At 39.3% G+C, this 23,197-nt stretch overlaps 1 protein-coding gene across 3 annotated transcripts in view; it reads left to right on the forward strand.

Annotated features, from left to right (window-relative positions):
• PSMA6 (proteasome 20S subunit alpha 6) overlaps positions 1–23,197 on the forward strand; it is a 30,175-nt gene that overhangs the window by 2,273 nt on the left and 4,705 nt on the right. For 2 of the 3 annotated variants that reach the window (XM_047863570.1, XM_047863572.1), the window contains exons 1-4: positions 8,976–9,139; positions 19,858–19,952; positions 20,427–20,508; positions 21,218–21,373. In XM_047863570.1, the coding sequence (XP_047719526.1) occupies positions 9,064–9,139; positions 19,858–19,952; positions 20,427–20,508; positions 21,218–21,373 (409 nt within the window). In that variant the 5' untranslated portion in view covers positions 8,976–9,063. Of the gene's footprint in view, positions 1–8,975; positions 9,140–19,857; positions 19,953–20,426; positions 20,509–21,217; positions 21,374–23,197 lie in introns of those variants that run through there. The other variant, XM_047863571.1, reaches the window with a different exon arrangement.

Raw genomic sequence — 23,197 nt, forward strand, 5'->3', positions numbered from 1 at the left:
TTTAGGCTTGTAGCCTGACATAAACCATTCCTTGCTAGGGTTAGTATAATAGACAAACATCTCAAAGGTAGGCACCATCTCTACCCCTGGTTTCTTTCTAATTCCACATTTGCAGCTGAGTATCTCTACCTGGGTGGCCTGAGGACCTACAAGCTGAACCACTGTGGGAACCACTCATCTTCACCCAAAGCAACTTCCTGCCTTACTTTGTTATTTTTTCTTGTTCCTTTCCCCTTACTCGCATACCTACTCAATTAGCAAATTGTGTTGATTTATACCTTCAAAATATCTGTTGCAGGCTAGTCAACTCTTGACTTTCAAAAAAAAAAGTTCTTTTGTAAAGCTTTGTACCTGAAGATGTTGATAATAGTGTTACTGATGATAATAATAAAATTGGAAATAACTAAGTGCTCAAAACAAGGGAATAAAAAAGTAAATGTAGTTTTTAATGTTACAGTGACTAAAATGAAACTCTGTGTGTTGGCATGGATTAAATGAAAAGCATCTACAAAATGGTATGTCTAATATGATCCCATTTTTTAAATAGGAGGGAAGGAAAGAGATACCTGGAGAAATGTATCTTAAATAACATTTCATTGTGCTGCCTGCCTGGCTCAGTCGGTAGAGCATGCAACCTTTGGTCTCAAGGTTATGAGTTCAAGCCCCATGTAGGATAAAACATTACTTAAAAACATAAAGTCTTTTTAAAATTAAAAAAAAAAAAAGAAGTAACATTGTATTGATTCCAAAATATTAATAGGTATCTCTGGGTGTTAGAACTGTGGATGATTTTTACTTTCTTCTTTTCATCTCCTGCATAGCCTGAAATTGTTACAATATATATGCTGTATTCCACTGAGGCACAAATACAGTACATACTAAGATTCCCAGATGAATGTGAGGTACATACACAGATTTTACAAAAAGAATAAAGAAGAATCTGACTCACAACCTCTGGCCTCTTAGCCAGGCCAAACATATAAAAGAGTCAGAGGAAAGAAAAAGATAAAGAAGTTTCTTTAGAGCGCCATTGCCAGGCTCTGAGTTGTGTCCTCTGCCCCCAGGATCCCAAGAAAGATGCTTCAGCAGGAGGACTTGGAGAGCCTCCTACAGTATGGGTGACTCAGAGTTCTGGTGCCTGAGAAAGCTGAAGCCTCTGGGGTTGGGGCCTGAGTGTGTCTGCAAATATAGAAGATGACAGAAGGGCCAAAAAGCAGTATTGGAAAGGGAGTCAGAGGCTCCCTTGAGTCAAGGCCACTGCCTTGAAAGGTTTCCCAAGGGCCAGATGGGAGCCAGATGTGTTGGGGTTGGGTTGTCTTGGGCTGGAGAGGAACTTCTGGATGCCCAGAGGGTTGAAGAAGTTGCTGCAAGTAGCCACCTACACATAAAGATATACGGCCCTAGAAGAGTGGCCAAGAGAAGAAGCATCAGCTTTAACCAGGCTCACCAGAAGCACCAGCTTTAAGTAGCTGCTAGGCCTAGAAAACATTAACCATTCATTCTTACCTACCCTCCCATCCTAGCCCTCCACTGTCCATCTTCCACCTTGGCTGGGGGCAGAATTGAACCAGGAGTGACTGAACCAGAAAAGCCAACCACGTTCCCAATCCCTTTCCGCTGGGAGGCTTTAATCTGAAACCAACTTAAGCTGGCAGATTAGAAATGATGCAGTGCTGTTTGGAATTTTTATTGTTCTAGAACTGGATATTCTGATTTCTGAATTGAGACTTCATTTATTACTTAAAGTGACCATAGAACTGCATATTGTCTGAGGAACAGCAAAGTAATGGGACCTGCCAGGTTTTCGTGTAGAGGAAAGAAAGATTGAAGAAAGGGTGGGAGATAAAAAATCAAATTGGAGTTTTATCACAATCTGTTCATCAGATTCTGTTAGCAGAACGCAGATGCCTGCTTCCATCATTTCTTGCCCCCGCAAACTTAAACACTACCTATTCTAACAGTATAGATTCATTCTGCCTGTTTTTATACTTTATATAAATGGAATCTTCAGGATGTGCTCTTTTGTGGCTGGCTTCTTCCTTTCAACATTATGTGAAGTTCATCCATATTGTTGCATGTAACTGTATTTCAGTCATTTTTATTGTTGTACAATGTTGTATAGTGTGAACACCACAACTATAGATTGTACCATTCATGGGCATTTAAATGCTTCCAGTTTTTGCCTATTACAAATAGCACTGCTATTTAGTATACACTGCTATTTAGCACTGGTATGTAGTATATTACTTTTAACAATAGGGGGACAGCTATTTAAAAATCTCTTGTAAATATTCTTTCCCTTTCATAACCATTACTACCACCCCAGTTCAGGCCTTCAGAAACATTGACTTGGACTATTCACAATAGCCTCCTGATTGATATCCCCATCTATATATAGTTCATCATAAACAATAACACTAGCTTTATATTCCCAGGGCATAGTTCTAATTATGCTGCTTCCCTTAGTCCAAAACATTAAATATTGGTGCACCTGGGTAGCTCCATTGGTTAAGCGTCTGACTTCGGATCAGGTCATGATCTCACAGCTCGTGAGTTCGAGCCCTGTGTCAGGCTCTGGGCTGACAGCTCAGAGCCTGGATCCTGCTTTGAATTCTGGGTCTCCCTCTCTCTCTGCCCCTCCATCACTCGCACTCTGTCCCTCTCTCTCAAAAATAAACACTAAAAAAAAAAAAAAAAAATTTTTTTTTTTAAAGCAAAAATATTAAATATCTCCCCATTGCCTTCCAACCAGAGCCTAAGTTCCTTAGCTTAGGCATTCAAGGCCTCTTCCTTGCATTTGTGTCCTAATCTAGAATATTTGTGAGTCCTAGTCAAGCTAGGCCATTGCCATGTCCTAAGCACAGGCTTTTTTTCCCTTCTCTGCTTCTCTCTTCGTGTCACTCCCACTCCATGTTACATCTTGGTGCCACTGATTGACATTGCTTCCAACAACTAACACACCTGGAGGATTTCTTGTCTTCCTATGCTAAGCTCACATATACTTCTTCCAACAGGAAGCGTACATTCCCTATGGCCCAAGGTAATTTGCCATTTACAGTGCTCTGTTGGAGTCTACCTTATGTATCATGAACTGTCTGTTAGTGTTGCTTTTAGTCATGTTTCATCTTCCCCACTGAACTCTGGTTCTGGTGGGGCCCTTGTCTGGTTCATCTCTGTGCCTCCCAGAGCAGCCAGCCCAGCTTCTTACTCATAGAAGGGGCTCAATACATGTTTGTTGAATGACTTTGGAGAAGTTGTTTGAAAATATCTTCCTGATTTTTATCTCCAATTCCCACTTCTCCTTTGAGTGAATTCCCCTCTTGCTCCATGGTATTTTGTGTGTGAGCTGGCTAACTCAAGAACATAGTCTTTGGTGTCTGATCCTTTGATCCTCAAGAAATATTAACTTCTCACTGCCACCCTCTATAATCATTACCATGTAAGCCCCCTATGTCTTATATGAATTAAGTTTGATGTATTAGGCATCATTATGTACATGCACTGTGATAACTGGAATAAAATTTGCTATACACCTGTAAGACCTCATTCCAGAATTTTTACTCTTGGAAATGTTTTAGATCTGTTATTGGTTGATTTTCCAAAGTTGCCTTTGTTGGACCACTGTGGACAAAATGCATTTGGGGTGAAATTTGGGGATCTCAACTCAGGTCCATCAATCATTTCAAAGCAAGGAGAAAATAAGACTGGAGCATTCTCTTACTTTCCCATCAATAACTGGATTCTCAAAACTAGTTCCTAAATTAGTGACTGAAAATATTGGTTATAATGATCAGAAACCTCATTCATTTGCTGTCTCCCCTGTTACTACCCCGAGAGAGGCTGGCTGATTCTGAGCATCAGAGATGACTTAATTTTGTGGTAAGAAAATAGGAATTAGAGGAAGCCAATTAGGAAACCTCAAGGAACAGGAAGTGTCTCTAGGCTAAAGGGAAGGCTGCTGAGTCTTATTTCCTCTCTGTCCTTAATTCGGTCTCTTGGTGCTGGCCAACTTCTGTACCTCCCTTTCCCCACCTGATTAGGGGGCTGGAATGGGGGTAAGGGTGAGGGTGGCGAGCAGAGCGAATGAAGTTAAATAACATTCCTAAAGACCTCAAGATGATAGGTATGAAAATCTTATCAATGAACTGATTGATGCTTAGTTCCCACCCCCCTGTCCACAGCCGTGGGTGAGGCTGCATGTGTGTGGGACAGGGTGGGTAAGAACTGGCTGCTCTCCAAGTTAAGAAAATAGACTTTCACTTCTGAACAATAGCAGAGTGCAGTGCAGGTTGGTGCAGTACTTGGTTTCCTTCTGTACTAGGGTGAGATCAAAGCAAAATAGCCAACAATCCAGTCCTTTATTCACCAGTGGCTCCCCTTTACAAAGAGAGAAGCTGAGTTCAAGTCTATTAGTATGTGACTTATTTTCACAGTAGTGGTTAATATTTTTTTCTTTGTGCCTTTAAGGTGGGTACAGCATGCTTGCCTATTTAAGAAACCAAGGTCATGGTCATCAGGTAGTCTGTGGCAAGGCTCAGATTGTAATTCAGCACTTCTGACACTCAGAGCCTGACCATTTTCGAGACTCAGGCCCCTCCCTTCCCCTTCAGATTTTTCACTGGAACATTTGCTGTTCTCTTAAGCTATGCAGGGCTTCCTGTGTTATCATGCCTAAGGGGAAGTTGTATGTTAAAAACCACCAACGGTTAAGCCCAAGACAGCTGGGGTCTTCCATTGCTTCTTCCAGTATTCTGGGGAGACCCATGAGAACTCTCAAGTGTTTCTTAAGACCTTTGGCTTCCAGAAACAAGAGATCAGTCAAGCATTGCGTCTTCATTTAAGGAGGGTTTGAGAAAGCAAGAGAAACGTCAAAAGTTGTAAGAGGATAATACTGACGTTGTTATAGCTAAAAATCAAGGGTAAACTGAAAGCTAAAGGTTTTGGCTCTAAAAAAGAAAAAAAAAGTTTTGGCTCTATATTAGGGAAGGTGGGGGATTCCTGGATAGTTTTAGTTAAATGTCCTTTGGGTTAGGCTGATGCAAGTTTATTCCCTTTCATAGCAAAGGACAACATTCTCAATATTGGCGATGACTAATAGAATCCAGGCACAGAATTATATGGACTGGTAAGGAAAGGATGGAGCAGAATGGAAATGACAGTTGTGTGACTGCTATGTCGATAGACATCATCTTGTACCCACCATTGGTATTGGAGGATGAGAGAACCACACAAGATGTTACGGACAAGGGGGCAGGGGAGTGTTGCTTTATTGGAATCTGGTCACGTAAAAGATTTGAAGGACTTTCAAGTAAAGGCATATCAAGTGCTTCATGTAAGTCACAGAAGCACACTTCCCCCACATTTGGTGCATTTGTCCTTTTCTGCCCATAAATTATATAGAACTAGAGTACAGAGAAATCACTTTTCTCCTTCCCAGAGACTCAGCCAGAATGACAACTCCCAGGCAGCCAACCATAGCTACTGGAGGAAGAGCTGTAGGACTGACATTGCTGTGAGAACGATACAAATAGGGAAACATACAAATAGAGCCAGGTCCCTGCCCTCAGTCCCCTGAGAAGCACCTGACTGGGAAGTCTGGCCAGGGAGCTGGGCAGAGGTCTACCTCCCTCCTACTGTCCACCCAAGCTGCTACATCCTGAGCTCTGTCCTGGCTCCAGTTGACCTTTGGGGTCCCTTAACATCAAGAAATCCTCACTCTCCTAAAATACTGTTACCAGTGTTGATGGCTAACTCACAGGGCATTGTGTTTCAACATCTGCTAATATCACATGGAAACACAGATAAGCTCCATTTTTATATTCCCTGGGCTCACTGTAAGCTAAGGGCTAAATTCTCATCTTGCCTTTAAACACCACGTGATTCAGCATGTCTGCAGTCACTGGGAATCTACACTGCCACTTTTTACCTTTGCCTTGTGGGTAACCCCAACCTTCCACCTACCTCCACCCCCAGGGGAGAATGTGGGCCTTGCCAAATGGAGGCCCCCAGGAGATTTTCCAAGACTCACAAGATGTCAAGTCATCTCTAAAATTTTTCAAAAAACCAGAAAGTCATTTCAAAAAGTCTAACTTGGTGGCCCCACAGAGAGGAAGATCAAATTTTCCACACAGACACAGCAAGTCTGCCCCCATAGGCCTGTGTTAAAGCTACAAGAGTATTGATGACTTTGGTGAAAGCTCCCTAACCCAAGGGGGAAGTCCACCTGGGTGAGTAGTTTGGCTGCTGCTTGGCACCCAGTGGCACATATTCAGTCTGCTTCCAGGGGATTTCCCTTAGCAGTGGAATCAGCGAGGGGTTTGTCTTTCAGAAAGATTTCCCAGAGGAATTCATTTGTGTATGGGGAAAAAAATCTCAAATTCTAATATAAAATCTCTGACCTTTTAGGTTTTTGAAATTTGGATTTCTCATTTATTCACAACTCTCTCCAAATTAGGAAAAACAAACATAACAGAAAACTCAGATAGTGAGCATGCATATCCATTGAATGATCTGAGTGCTTACTTCATGCTAGACATGGTTTGCCACTGAGGATACACTGGGGAGCAAAATTAATGTGCCCACTGCCCTAAGGGAGCCTAATGTTCTAACTGTAGCTTTCAGTTTGTGTTTGTGTGGAAAATGAGGTTGATTCTTTCCAGGTTGAGTACTAAAATGTATATACCATCTGAAATCCAATGCCTCTTTCAGGGCCCAGCTTAAATGTAACCTCAAGAAGGGATGAGGATTTCTTTGAACATGTGACATTCTAATGGCTTCCAGTGTCTGTGATTTTAAATATCCCATCACTGCATGGCAGTGGGAATGAAAAGCAGACATATCCTATCCCATAGGAATAACCAACAGGATTTGGTAACTGACCAGACAGGAAAGCAACAATAACATAAACTGTTTAATGTGCCAGGTTACATGCTAGGTACTTTGTTTAGGTCTTCACTTGCCTTCTCATTTAATCCTCACAACAGCCTCCAATAAAGTGGATCTTATCCAAAATTAATAGATAAGGGAATCCAGACTTAGAGAGTTTGCATAAGGTCACATATCTAGTAACTGCCACAAATGGCATTTAAATCCATATTTAAATAGAAAAGGATGTACTTCTAACCCCGATGCTGTAAGGGATTCATTCATTCAACTAATATTTATTGAGCACTTGATATATGCTAGGCATTGTTCAAGTTGCCTGAGCTACAGGAGTGAACAAAACAAAGATTCTTGCCCTCATGGAGCAAGTGGGGGGTGGGGGCAGTGGGGGTGGGGTGGGGGATGGGACAATAAACAGTGAACAAAATTATGAATTACAGAACAGAAAAAAAGAAAATGAAGGATCAGGATAATATAGGGACAGAGTAAGAAGTTTTGAGGAATCAAAGACTGCCGCAAGGTTTGGGTTCTGAGTACTTGTAAAGTGTGGTACAAGGGGCGGGAACTGGCTTGGTGGGGGAAGAAATGACATGATGAGCTCTGTTTTAAATACATTGGGTTTTAAGGTACCTTGTGTCTCAAAGTGAAAAACATCCCACAGGCAATTAGATAAGAATGTGTTCTGGAGAAGGGTTCAGCTAGAGACATCAGCATGGGGTGGGGGTGGGGGGCTGTTGAGGCTGTGCAACTAAGAGAGTTCACCCTCCTTAGCAGCCTTACAGAGAACTCTTTATGACTATTCAGGTAAAGTCTGGTAAATTATAATACACTAGCGTTGCTCAGAGTATGAGGAAAAAAAGCACCCAAAAGGTCAGGAGTTGGTCCTGAGGGTAGGGTAGGGACCTGCGGCAGAAGTAAGGGACAACTTTTATCGGTACACTTGGAAATTAGAGCTGGAAAGTACCCTGTGTGCCAAAGATGTTGTATGCATTTAGTATTATCTTAATCATGTCTCACTTTTGGACTTTTTCAGCTTGATAAAAATGGAGGTTTAATTTTTAAAAACATTGTTGACATTTGGGGTTTCCTTAAGAACTACTTAAGAGGGTCTTACACATTTTTTTCCTTTAAATGCAAAGTGAGCTTAGGAGAAAATATGTTAAAGACGTAAGAATCCTTGCTTTAGTATTAACTTACAGCAGGCACTCAAGTGCCAGAAACCTTGGCAAAACCGGCCTCCCAGATGCACAAACGGGGGAGGTTAGGGACACCAGCCTAACGTCATGTTGTGCATTCAATATTGGTTAAATGGGAGTGTGCCTTGGGGATAAGTCAAAATAGGCACCGTTTTACAATTTGAAAAGCCACTTTTCCTCTCCGGAGCCACCCGGTCCGCTACTCCCATTAGTTCATTCAACAAATGAACAGGGCTATACTCCATGTCCTTTCCGTTCTTATCAATTAAAGCAACTTAACTTCATGATTCCTCATATTCCTCACCTATATTTCCTCAGTTCTACTTCTAAGACAAAACTGTCGGGATTGCTGGCCTTGCCTGGCCAGAAGACAGTTCTGTTTTTTCCAGTAGCTACTAGAACCCGCTCCCTTCTGTACCTAAAATTAACGGTTACTGCCGCAACACCTGCAACGCATTTTGTCCTGTAGTAGGAAGAAAAGTGGATGGGTAAAAAGTAGATTAGAAAGAACGCAAGAAATCTAGACACAGGCTGGATACATACGTCCCCAAACTAACGAGAGACTTAAACACATCATCCATCCATTTAGGTCCCACCGGTAGGCAGATTATTACTCGGGGCCCCCAGAAAGCTTTTTCGTCCTTGCTGCAGTCCATTCACTTTCCAGATGAAAACTCTAAACCGCCACAACGCCAGTTTCACCTGGTATCTGCACAGAGCTCAGACGCGTAGCTGACGCAAGCGCTCACCGAAAGCGCCCCCACGCCGCACCGTCCCTGCTCCCCACCCCCCAAGAAGGGGTGTGGCCTCGGAACGCTCTCCGCGCCTGAATTGGAGGTGGAGTCGCGAGTTCCGCGCGTAAGAGCGGATGAAGCCGGCTGGTGCCCCGGAAGCAGTTGCTGCAACTTCCGGGGGGGGGGGTTGTACGCCTGGTACGGGAGCTACGGGGCTCAGAGACAGTGCTTGAAATAGGGGGTGCGCCAACATGTCCCGTGGTTCCAGCGCTGGGTTTGATCGCCACATTACCATTTTTTCACCCGAGGGCCGGCTCTACCAAGTAGGTGAGTGAACCGAGTCCGCCTGTGGTCCACTCGAATTGCTCTGTCATGGTACGGCCTGGAACAGGCAGACGCGGCCGGAGTTTAGTCCGCGACTGAAGCATGGCCCGAGCTGGGACGGGAGAAAGGCCGAGTCAGGGTCCATTCCCAAGGTGTTCCCACGCCTGTCTGGAGGCAGGGATCGGGGGGCCCGAAGGCTGAAGGCCTCGGGCTCTTAAGGGCGAGAGGCCGCACCTCCTGGACACAATAAAGAGTTAAGGAAGGTAGGACTGCAATTCTGGACTCTGGTTTCTTGACGCCTTTTCACTTGTTACGTTTTGGCCTGGATGGGCCCAACATCTGGACTTCTCTAAAGAATAATTGGCACCTTAAGTTTGCCATTAAAACACTCCTCTCCGTTTTCCTTTGTTTGCAACATGTACTTCCTTGTAGTGGTTAATTCCACAGTGGCATTCAGACCCTTTTATGTGGAGGACACTGTGGCGGTCCTAGGGGATGCAAAGATGTCACACCCTCTCCTATACTGAAGCTCACAGCTTAAAGGGAGTAGCATATAACGTAAACAAACGTATAAAAAGAAAAGTAAAACGTGCCAGATTACAAGGATCTACAGATCAGGACATCTTTGAAAAACTGGCAGATCGAGTGAGTGGCTGTCAATTCTGGAGCTGTTCTTGAAATTAGCATCCCCTTTTAACCCACATCTGAATGTTTCTAAATAGTTTAAAAGCTTGTTTTGAATTGTGGATGAGAAGTGGTGAACTAGCTGTTTCCTGAAAGACAGCCTTAGTGGAAATAAACCCTAAACTATTTACCATTCATTCAGTGTAACAATATATTTTGTTGGATTGAAATGGTGTCAGGGATTCTTAATTTCCTGCCATAGGGAATTTAATTAATATCTGGAGAATCTGATTTACATCTGACCCCATGATCCTTTGATTTTTGAGTGAGTTTACCGCCACAGTGCTTCGGGGAGGACAGTAATACCATCTCTGGTTGGAAATCATAAGAGAGTTGACCTATAAATGAGGTTCTCTTCACCTGTAAATTTTAGAAATAGTTCAAGATAACTTGGAATGAAATTTACACAGTGTATGGCTATATACTGTTTACAAGGTAGCAAGAAACAAGGGTAATTCAGTAACCCTTTTCACTCATCCTCAATCGAAAAATATGACCAAAGACAGAAGAAAGGTAACTCCTCAAGGAAGTTTCATTTTTAGTTTCTTTCCCGAGTTTTAGAGAATTTTTCTATATTGGACTACTGCTTTGAATGTTCTATTTTATGATTTTTAATATGTGAACAGGAAAAGTCAGACCTATTCTTTGCTTTGCTATATACCATATTGTGAAATCCAGCCAAAAAGTAGTCTTTAATACTTCCAGATTAGGTGAGTGGAAAGGCTGGATATAGTGTCAGTTAAGTAATTTAAAAAGATTTGGAATGAAACATGTAGTCCAAAAGCTTAATCTCTAGACAGGATGACTTTAAGCACTGCCTTGTTGAATAACACATTCTGCTATTCAGGGCACTAATTAGATATTGCTAGGAAAGGGAAAGTGAAAGAACAGTTAGTGTGAGCAAGCAGTATAGCGAAGAGGTCAGGCCCTGGAGCCTTACCTGGATTCAGATCCTTGCATAATGCATACTAGCCAACCTGGGCAAGTGATCTATGACATTAACATTAGCCTTAGTTTCCATTTGCAGAGTTGGGTTAACAATTCCTTCCTGTGTGCTTGTTTTGAGGATTAAATATGATGATACATGTAGCGTGCTTAGCACAGTATTAAATGCTCAGTAAATGTTTTTAGGTGCTTATTTGATTCTTTGGCTCATTTTTTTGGTCTGTTAGCTTAGTAGCTCTGTAAGCATGGAGTATTTACTTTTTTATGGTCTATCCATACTTGGTTCTCTAGTGAAATATTTGTACGTTATAATATTGTGAATGCTGTTGATGAGTTTATAAACTTTAGAGTCCACCAGAGACAAAGTATATAAGAATTATGAGTGCAAATTGTTAACTTTGATAGTGGAAAAAAATAAAGCAAAAATGGGGAGGTGACTGGGGAAGGAAAGATTAATGGAGAGGTGAGTGTATGCTCCTCCTCTATCATAGTAGGACTCAAAACATAAATGTAGTCTAAAGGCAATAATTTAAAAAATAGAGATACAAATTTAAAGTTAAAATGTTACCCATAATTACAAACTGTTGACAGTGTTTGCTCCCAGGGAGTAAGAGAAAGATTTCTCATTGTTGTTTGTACTCTTTAGTAACTACTGAAAATTTTCTTATAATGAATGTATTCAGGGTGTGTGTATGTAAAAATTGTAGAACTATACACAGAGCACCAGCTTTGAAATCTAATTTCAGAAATCCCTAAGTTATCAGTGAAGAAACTAAGGCCCAGGTGGGACAAAATAAACCTCACTATTTTCGGGCTTTTCTCTCCTGATTTTGCTGATCCTTTGCTGGATAGGTCTGGCAAGGGAGGAGAGGAGTGTCATTTGAATGTGCCTGCCAGGGGGATATGAGCACTGCCCAGTTGCTTCTAAGAAGGGAGTATACTGATAAGGAGCAGGAAAGAAATAGACTGGTAGAATCAGACTGGATATGACACTTTTCTAATCTAGAAATACCAGTCTGGCATAGTATCAAAGCCAGGATTCCTGAGTTCAAGTTCTTGCTCCACACCAACTATGAGAATTTTCTTCGATTTGTAAAATAGAAATAATAATTTCATGTCCCTTATAGGGCTGTAAGGATTTAATGACTTAATAGATACAATGTACTTATTAGAACAGTATCTTTCACAAAGTAAGTGCTCAATAAATGTTTCAGTGAGGGATGCTGTCAGGAAGAAATGAGTGGGTGATAAAAATGGAATCAAGAGTTTTATAAATAAATGGACTGGGAAGTATTTACTGTTTACATTTTTTGCTATTAAAAAAAAAAACACCTCGTGTTAAAGTAGTATTTCTGGGGCACCTGGTCAGTCAGTCGAGCATCCGACTTCGGCTCAGTCATGATCTCACAGTTCATGAGTTCAGGCCTCACATTAGGCTCACTGCTGTCAGCCTGGAGCCCATCTTGGATACTCTGTCCCCTTCTGTCTTTGTCCCTCCCTTGCTCATGCACCTACCTCTCTCTCTCTCTCTCTCTCTCAAAAATAAATAAACGTTAAAAAAAAATAGTGTTTCTGAACCTAGACTTCTCATGCCCTCCTTGAATCGATTTGAAATTAAATGTCTGTATACATAAATACATACATATTATAACTACACCAGAAAGTAATGAGATCAAACACTATGTTTTCAAACCTCATATACACCCTCTGCATCCCCACGCCAGTGCCAAGATTTCCAATGACCCCACCTGCTTAAAGATCACAGTTGTTTTGTCTTTTCATTTGGGAGAGCGCCCACGAGTGAGTGGAGGAGGGGGGCAAAGAGGCAGAGAGAGAGAGGGGGTGGGGAGGGAGAGGATCCCAAGGAGGCTCCACACCCAGCGCAGAGCTCGATGCAGCATTCAATCCCAGGACCTGAGATCATGACTTGAGCCAAAATCAAGAATCGGACGTTCAACCGACTGAGCCATCCAGGCACCCCAAAGATCACAGTTTTAAAGAGGGTAATAGGTGGTGCTAAGGAATGAGATGCACTTCTCATTTATGTTCCAAGGTTAGGGAAAGACAGAAGAATAAACAGCTTCCAAAAATCTTACTAACAAAAAGTTTCTAGCATGCAGCATTGAAATTAAATAGACATATTTTGCAGAATACCTGCCTTGCCCCAGTAGAACAACCCTTTTTGGTTTTATTTTTTTTTTCCATAACCAAACTTCATAGAATGTATAGATCTCTCATTTCATTTTTTTATGTTTCCAGCCCATGTTTATATGGGGGAGAAAAAACCATATCTATCTCTCAAAACTCAGTACAGCATTTTAAACAAAATTATGGGTGGGGAAAATCTTGAGTATAGCCCTGTAATTGGCAGAACCTCAGAATCATCTATAGATGCCTTGCAAAGCCGATGAGTGTTCATAAAGGGGATATGCATCTCTGCTGTTGTAGGTCGTAGTATGAGCCATTGTCTGGTATTGTGATTGTCCTGAACGTTTTATCACAGTATCTTTTATATTTTCCCCCTGTTTTTTTCCTAGTACTATACAAATGACTCCCAGAAAAGTTGGAAAGTGCTGGGAAAAAGTATAAGGAAAGAAAGTGAATAAGAGATGACTGTGAAATAGATAACTATACAAAACAACTGTTGATTTACCATTTTGTTTGTGGTCAAGGAAGCAATTTGCGTTCTAACCTAATGGTTTATTGTTAGGTTGAACCATGTGAAACTGCTGATATTTTACTATTTTTTTTATCTATTAAAATGATTTTCGTGCGTCAACCTAATACTTTACAAATATGTATTTTACTTTGTATTTAAGGAAATGAAGACTTGAGATTGAGTGTAATTCATTATAATTTATTCCATTTAAAAAATGGGAAATGGACTGTCAGTTATTATCCTGCATAATTTTGGGCATTCAAAAACAGATTATGGAGATTAATGTAATAGTGCTTGCTAGTTTGTAAGTTTTTCTGAAATTTTACCCTAAAAGCCCCAATCTTTAGTGATGGAAATAAAGTGTTTAATTACTATTTCCAATATTTGAATTCCGGCTTTAAAAAACAAATACACCTTTAAATGTTCCCCTTATGCTGTTCTGTTTTTTTCTTTTTTTTAAATTTTTTTTTTTCAACGTTTATTTATTTTTGGGACAGAGAGAGACAGAGCATGAACGGGGGAGGGGCAGTGAGAGAGGGAGACACAGAATCAGAAACAGGCTCCAGGCTCTGAGCCATCAGCCCAGAGCCTGACGCGGGGCTCGAACTCACGGACCGCGAGATCGTGACCTGGCTGAAGTCGGCGCTTAACCAACTGCGCCACCCAGGCGCCCCTGTTCTGTTTTTTTCTTAATTAGCCTTCATGCTCCCCTCTGCTGTAAACTATATTTTTACCCTACCAGTGTTTCTTTAGAAGATACTTTTTACTTATTATGTTGTCTCAAGATTCTTTACTCCAGCAGTTTCCATTTTTCTGGAAATTACTATAAAATATATATTTTACACTGGTAATATTACAGTAGGGATTCATTTATATAAAATTTTATTGGAAATTACAGTGCAACATATGTTGAGTACTAAAATAACAGTACAAAGAAGGTTACTATAAAAAGTGACACATGGGCCACCTGGCTGGCTCAGTTAGTTGAGCGTGTGGCTCTTGATCTCAGAGTTATGACTTCGAGCTCTATGTTTGGTGTAGAAATTACTCCAAAAAATAAATAAATAAAAATCTTAAAAAAAAAAAAAAAGGGAAAGAAAGTGACGTAGCCAGAGAGAGCCAGGAAAGGTTCCTCAGAGAAGGTGAATTGATATAGATGGGAATTAGATAAGGAAATTTGGGGGGAACCAGGTTTATTTTACCTTTCCTTAGTTTCTTATTTTTTTTAATGTTTATTTTGAGAGAGGGAGAGAGAGCACATGATCAGGGGAATTGGCAGAAAGAGGGGGGAAAGAGGATCCAAAGCGGGCTCTGAGCTGATTGCAGAGAGCCCCATGCTTGCTCGAACTCACAAACTGTGAACTCGTGACCTGAGCCAAAGTTGGAAATTTAACCAAGTGAGCCACCCAGGTGCCCCTTCTAAGTTTCTTTCTTTTTATTTAAAAAAAATTTTTTTTAAGGTTTATTTATTTTTGATAGAGTGTGTGAACAAGGGAGGTGTAGAGAGAGGAAGAGACAGAATCTGAAGCAGGCTCCAGGCTCTGAGCTGTCAGCACAGAGCCCAATGTGGGGCTTGAACTCATGAACAGTGAGGTCATGACCCAAGCTAAAGTTGGACGCTCAACTAACTGAGCCACCCAGACACCCTCCTATTTTCTTAAAGTAGTAACTTAAATAATTGATTTTAGACCTTGTCTAATATAAACAAGGCTAGCATATTAGTTTTCTATGCTGCATAAACATTACTACAAACTTAGCCGCTAAAACTAATACATTTATTAAGTCACAGTTACTGTGGGTCAGGAGTAGTTTGCTTATAATGTCACAAGGCTGCAATCATGTTGTCTGGGTTGTGTTTTCATCTGGAGGTTCAACTAGAGAAGACTCTGCTTTCAAGCTCACTGAGGATGTTGGCAGAATTCATTTCCTTTCAGTATAAGACTGAGGGTCCCAGCTACTAGCTGACTGTTCACTGGAAGACACCCATGGTTCTTTGTCATACAGCCATTTAGCAAGCCAGCAAGAGGAATCTCTAGAGTTAGTCTGCTAGCAAGACAAGAGTCTTTATATATGTTTATATTTATATAAATATATATGTTTATATATCTGTTTATATAGAAACTATATATATAATTTTATTGATAAATGAGACACATACAAGTACAGTTAAGGACTGAAATTAGCCTCATGTCACAGGTAAATCATTTTATAAGCTCACTTAATGACATCTGTAAATGCCATAATTGTTACCTCTGATAATATTTTTGCATTCAAAGCTATTAGTGTACATTTCAACTTATGAAGTAATTGGAATTAGTTTGGCTGTTCTTAGAAGCATTAAACTGTATTAATTAAACATTTTTTTAAAATTTTGCATATTCATTTGGGGCAGACATTTACCTTTAAGGCAAAAAAACAATGTTACAAAAAGATGATGGTAGGAGAAATATGCAATGGAAGGTAACATACGTTTTTGCTTTTAAGGTGTCTTATGTAATTAGGAGAATGACATCCCATCACCTTTGCCACATTTTGTCGGAAGCAAGTAACGGGTCCTGCTCACATTCAGGAGGAGGGGATTACACAAACGTGTGAACACCTGGAGGCAGGGATTATAGAGAGGAGGCCACCTTAGGGTCTTTCTACCATAGCAATACAATTCCTTCTTTTAGCTGCATCCTACAAATTTTGATACATTATTACCAGTCAGTTCAAAATATTTTTGAAGTTTCTCTTATGATTATGTCTTTGATCCATGGATTATTTAGAAGGGTGTTTTAAATTTTTCAAATAGTTAGGGATTTCAATACTTTAAAATTTATTGAGACTTGTTTTATGGTCTCTAACATATGCTCTGTCTCAGTAAAGTTACCATGTACATTTGTATTACACCATGTGCATGTATATTCTTCAGTTGTTGCCAGTAGTGTTCCTGTAGATACAACTCAGTCAAGGTGATCGATAGTGTGGTCCATATCATGAATGTCTGCTTTGTGTGTTTATGTCTATTTCAGTTGCCCCGGTGGTGGTGGTAAAATCTTAAACTGGATGGGATTGGCCATTACTCTTTTTAATTTTGTCAATTTTACTTTTATGTATTTTAAAGTACTCTTATAAGGTGCATATACATTATGATTGTTCTGTCTTCTTTCTTGTGACTTGATTTTTCTGTGACATTTCTTGACATTCTGTGACATTTTTTTGAAGTGTCCCTCTTTATCTCTGATACATTTGTTGTCTTGAAATCTCTACTTTGTCTGATATTAATATTGTCCATTCAACTTTCTGATGCTTACTGTTTATATGGTAATCTTTTTTTCCACTCATTTAGTAAAGTGTGTCTGTGGTAGATAGCATATATTTGAGGTTTGCTTTTTTATCCATTCTGACAGTTTCTGCCTTTAATTGGAGTATTTTATCCATTAATATTTAATGCAGTTGACATGGATTCTGCTATATTCCTCCAAAGAATGTTGATTTGTTCTAGCAGGCAATTAATTTGGGTGGCAGCTCAAGTCTCCCTTTCTTTTAGCTTAGCTAAGCTGCCTGGAGTCTGTCTTGTGTATATGTGGTTATGGAATCAGCCAGAGATTTGGGTAACATAATATATGGGTTGAGTCTTTCCCTCTCTGGCTCTCTCCCTTGTTTCCCTCATTTTCCAGTAGCTGTAGTTACCCCCAAACTGTTCTCTAGTTCTTCAGGCTAAAAAGACTGAATTTTCTGTGGGTATTTCGCCCTGACCAGGGCCTGCACTCAGTCTATAAGCTGTGAAAATGGGAAACTCATTCATACCATTCCTTTCTTCCAAGCATTGTCCTCCCCTTCTAGAATCTGCCTACTGTTTGTCACTTTCTGGTGTCTTCAGGTAGTTATTCAGAGTTTATGGTTTTTTATCTGTGGAGGTTTGATCTGATAGAAGCTTTTTGGCCATATAAGAAATAGAACTGAGAAGCATTTTGAAACATTATGCTTTAGAAATTATTTGTGGTGATGGTAGAAATAAACTATTATAATCTAGTTGAATCTAAGGTAGATTTGAGGATTTTCTTTATGGTGTTTTGCTAGAGTCTTTTTTATTCTATTTTTCTGTCTTCAATCTATAGCTACTTAGAAATATTTGATGAGTTTTTTATTATAGCTCCTATTAAAGGAAGTTCTTTGGCACAGGTAGTATCTTTCTTGGCTGGTCCTCATCACCAGTTGGCTTTCTGAACATAGGAGACTAGGATTCAGACCCTGTGCCCAGAGTAATACTTGACAGAATTTTTAAAACATCTATTATGTTAAAATGTCAATAATGATTAGAGTTATGAGTGACTTTTTTTTACATTGTATTCTATAATCCCCATATTTTCTACAGTGAGCAAATATTTCTGTTGCTATTTTTTATGACTAATATTTTATTTTAATTTTTTTTTTAAATTCAAGTTAGTTAACATACAGTGTAGTATCGATTTCAGGAATAGAACCCAGTGATTCATCACTTACATATAACACCCAGGGCTCATCCCAACAAGTGCTCTTCTTAATGCCCATCACCTATTTAGCCCACCCCCATCCACCTCCTCTCTAGCAACCCCGAGTTTGTTCTCTGTATTTAAGAGTCTCTTATGGCTTGCCTTCCTCTCTGTTTTTACCTTATTTGTCCTTCCCTTCCCCTATGTTCATCTGCTGTGTTTCTTAAATTCTATATATGAGTGAAATCATAGGATATTTGTCTTTCTCTGCCTGACTTAATTTTGTTTAGCATAACACACTCTAGTTCCATCCACATTGCTGCAAATGGCAAGATTTCATTCTCTTTGATAACCAAGTAATACTCCATTGTGTATCTATACCACATCTTCTTTATCCATTTAACTGTCGATGGGCATTTGGGCTCTTTCTGTACTTTTGCTATTGTCAGTAATTCTGCTATAAACATTGGGGTGCATGTGCCCATTTGAAACATCACACCTGTGTCTTTTGGATAAATACCTAGTAGTGCAATTCTGGGTTGTAGGGTAGTTCTGTAGGTCATTTTTTGAGGAACTTGCATTCCGTTTTCTGGAGTGGCTGCACCAGTTTGCATTTCCACCAACCTTGCAAAAAGGTTCCCCTTTCTCCACTTTGTGACAGCTGTGAGGTGGTATCTCAGTGTGGTTTGGATTTGTATTTCCCTGATGATGAGTGATGTTGAGCATCTTTTCATGTCTGTTAGCCATCTGGATGTCTTTGGAAGGGTGTCTATTCATGTCTTCTGCCCATTTCCTCACTGGATTATTTGTTTTTTTGGGTGTTGAGTTTGGTAAGTTCTTCATGTATTTGGATAGTAAGCCTTTATCCGATATGTCATTTGCAGATATCTTCTCCCATTCTGTCCGTTGCCTTTTAGTTTTGTTGATTGATTCCTTTGTGTACAGAAGCTTTTTATCTTGATGAGGTTCCAATTGTTTATCTGTTGCTACTTTTATAATTACAAAGTATGTTTATATCAGATTTAGATATTACAGAAATACAAAACATAGAAAGGGGTAGTCTCATTTGTAATTCTACTCTTCAAAAGCAATTGTTGTCAACTGCATAGTGTTAAAGTAGTTTGTTTTCATGCTCCCTCTTTGATCCATCTGTTTTAACCTGGGGACTGGTTTGATAGCAGCTAGAAGTGCACAAGCTGAAGTTTGTTATAGACAAACTAAAGAATCCTTGTTTTAGATATCATGAAAATCAGAAAAACTATGATCCAGAAAATTTCAACTTGGTAGGGGAAAAGACAATACAGAATAATCTTAACAGCAATTAAAATTGCATATGGTCAAATTAGTTACTGGCCAAAATTAGCAGTAGTAGTAGGTCTTGAGAAAATTTAGAGCAACTAAATTTGACCCAGGAAAACCAGACTTGGTAGAAATAATGACCGCAAAACAAACTTTTCAAATTATAAAATATAATTGATAAAGACTTGATGTAATAGGGGTGCCTGGGTAGCTCAGTTGGTTAAGTGTCTGACTTCAGCTCAGGTCATGATCTCACAGTTTGTGAGTTTAAGCCCCGCATCGGGCTCTGTGCTGACAGCTCAGAGCCTGGAGCCTGCTTCTGATTCTGTGTGTCCCTCTCTTTCTGCCCCTTCCCCACTCATGCTCTGTCTCTCTCTCAAAAATGAGCATTAAAAAAAAATTTTTTTAAAGACTTGATATGATAAATTAATTAAATCTTTTTTGGAAATTTGGTACTTAGTCTGATGAAAATGATTAGTAAAGTAAAATGAAAAGAAATGGAGTTGGTTTAACTAGAATTTATTATCATTATTATTTTAACTTTGCATGTCTTGGACAGCATTCCATGTTAGTTTGTATAGCTCTGGCTCATTCTTTTCAGTGATTGCTTGCTTATTCCATTTGATGAATCTATAATAATTTATTCCACCTTTTAAAAACACTGTTCTGTTTTCCAGAATATGCTTTTAAGGCTATTAACCAGGGTGGCCTTACATCAGTAGCTGTCAGAGGGAAAGACTGTGCAGTAATTGTCACACAGAAGAAAGTACCTGTAAGTAATACTGCTCAGATAGCCTGTTGTTACAGAATATAATGTAAGGATTTTTCATGAGTTTGTACAAAGTTATATTACAACCTATATACATTAACATTCTTGCTTTCCTTGTGCTTTCCCGTTTCACTCCAGAAGTATTTACTCAGCAGCTATGGACTGTTTAGCTGAGTAGACAGAATTAACATATTGAACTTTGTGGTAATGATTATAAGCACAGTGGGAATTCTAGGTCTTTTTTCTTCAGGAATCTTGCAACAGGCTTTGGTGATATAGTTCTCCCCCACAGGAAACCTATCATCTAACAAAGGAAGACAAAGTCTATCCCCTGCCTTTTTTAAAAAATTGGGTTTAACAATAAAATGAACAGAAGACATTTGTTACATAGTTTATCATAACTCCATAGTATTTTTTTATCCCTGCACTGGGACCTCTGATTTTACAAAAATTATCTTGATCTCTTTTGTTCATTAGGACAAATTATTGGATTCTAGCACAGTGACTCACTTATTCAAGATAACTGAAAACATTGGCTGTGTGATGACAGGAATGACAGGTAACTGATTTGATGTCTACTTAGATTTGTTATTTTCTTCAATTATTTTTGAGTTTTGTATTAATTTTAAAAGGCTCCCTTTAGTGCCTGATGTGCCTGATATATAGGAGTATATTTGCCATCTTCCAAGGTTAGTATCAGTATATTCGGAGTATTGTGAGTTTTTTTGAAATCATAAGTATAATAGAATTAGATCTGTATACTACTGTCAGGGAAACTGGGCTGAGGCCCCTCTCATAGATGATTTATTTCATATATAGTTAATACTTTAAGGGCAGTTAAGTCCATATATTTCAAACCTGGTAATAATGGCACAGTTAGAAGTAGATGAGAATTATAAAAATTACTTTGGGTTTCTGTTTTCTGAAATCAAGAGAAAATTCAAGCCTACAAAAAAGGTAAGAGAAACATTCTCCTTAAAACTTGTTCTTTAAACACTTGTAGAAACTATTTTGACGGCTGATAAAGGACTCAGCATAAAAGGAAGTGCTGTGTGTAGAACTCCATCTTTAAATATGTTTTCCTTTTTTGTCATGGATTTGTTGCTGAGTCATCGACCCTTCGTTGGTGGTAGAAGAAACCATAGTGGACCACTCTACCTTCCTTAAGTTAGAGTGGAGATTTTATATATGTATGGAAAATGGAAAATTGTCTGATTTTACGTTCACTCTTTCCTCTAAAGAAGTAAACTTGTTTTTTCTGCTCTAAGCGGACAGCAGATCCCAGGTACAGAGGGCACGCTATGAGGCAGCTAATTGGAAGTACAAGTATGGCTATGAGATTCCTGTGGACATGCTGTGCAAAAGAATTGCTGATATTTCTCAGGTCTACACACAGAATGCTGAAATGAGGCCTCTTGGTTGTTGTAAGTATGCTAACAAGGCTCACAAATGAATTACATTTTTTCAGAAAGAGGAATAAAAGAAAATTATATAAAGGGTGGAACTCTCTATAATAAATCAGCAATGAAGGGTAGGTTTCACAACAGTATTTTAGGTATTATCTCTTAAGCTTTAGGTGCTATTAGACTTTATTAAAATAGTTCTTTTAAGGATGTTTGATTTGAAAGATCCAAGTCACTGTTACATTGGGCTGTTGTAATGGGAGTTGTACTGCAATTCCAGATTACTCTTTCCATGCAGATGTCTCAATAGACATCTTAACAATGTAGCTCTTTTTTTTTGATCACCCTAAAGAATTAGGCTCAAACACATATACCTGTGGTTCATATTTGTAGACTATATTATGTTTTTTAAAAATAAGTAAAATTCTATTAGGAGATGAGGTTTACTGATTTTAGATTGAATGTAATACATTATCCTGAAAAATTGAACACGTTTGTTTTTGACATTGTGTCGTTTATGGGAATTAAATCAGTGAGTGTAATGATTTTTCTCTAACATATGACCCTATTTTTGACCTCTCATTTAAAAATGCTCCCTCAGTTTCTTCAGTGATGCTCTTTCCCCCTTTTCCTCACTTTCCTTAGCTCATCTTCTGCTTTTCCTTTAAATGTTTTTGCTCACCAGGCTTTCTCTGTGGTCCTTCTCTCCCTCTTGGTTCTGTGTCAGTGATCTCACCCTCTTTCATACTTTCGTTTACTACCTGTATTCAGCCAGTCACTACTACGTTAGTGTTAGCCCAGTCCCTTCCTCCACAGCCTGCAGATGCTTCAGACTTGAAATCATTGCTGTTTTCCTACTTTTATCCTCAACTTCTCTTTGCTACGCCTACTCCACCTTCCCTGGTCATATGATTAGTCTTCGAGCTTCACCTCAGAATATCTGTTCTTTCCTGTCTCCTCTGTTCCTTCTTCATCATCTCTTGCCTTTGCCACTTAGTTTACTTGTCTCTTCTCTCTTTTCTCACTCTTTCCTAGTCTTTCTTCCATGTTGCTATGTGAGTTATCATTTTAAAATTAAATTTTGATTGTTACTCCCTAGAAAAACTGATTCCTCATCAGCTACAGTGTAAATTCCAAGCCCCTTAATATGACATGCAGTTTATTCCCAAGCACCTTCTTCCGTGTACTGCTTTCCTTCCTCACCTGAAGTCCCGGTAGTGCGTGGGTCTTTTGTCATCACCTGGGTATAACAAGACCTTTCATGTCTTGATGCCTTTGTGCATGTTGTTCCTTTTGCCTTGATTGCCCTTCATGTCCTTACCATCTATTAAACCCAGCTCATCTTGCAAGACTGGAGTAAAAAAGTGTTTGTTCCCTCAAGCAGTAAGTGGATATCTCTTTGGTGTTGGCCTATACTTTATATCAAGTATAAAATGTAAAGAAAATTAGAGGGTGACATAACCTTTGAATAAAACAGATATCTGATCACTGTCATAGTGTTTATCAATTAAATAAGTTTCAAAATTCCTCATTGGTAGACTCAGTAAAACATCTCTAAATGTGAATAAAGTGATTGACTACTACTGAATCTTAAAACAGAGGAAACTACAGGCATACCTCAGAGATATTGCAGGTTCAGTACAGACCACTGCAATAAAGCTAATATCACAATATAGTGAGTCAAATGAATTTTTTGGTTTCCCAGTGCATATGAAAGTTATGTTTACACTGTACTCTATTAAGTGTGCAATAGCATTATATCTAAAAAAGCCATGTACATACCTTAATTTAAAAATACTTTATTGCTAAAATGCTAACATCGAAACTTTCAACAAGTCCTAATCA

The sequence above is a fragment of the Prionailurus viverrinus genome, chromosome B3 (genome assembly GCF_022837055.1).
Source record: "Prionailurus viverrinus isolate Anna chromosome B3, UM_Priviv_1.0, whole genome shotgun sequence".
Classification (NCBI taxonomy): Eukaryota; Metazoa; Chordata; class Mammalia; order Carnivora; family Felidae; genus Prionailurus; species Prionailurus viverrinus.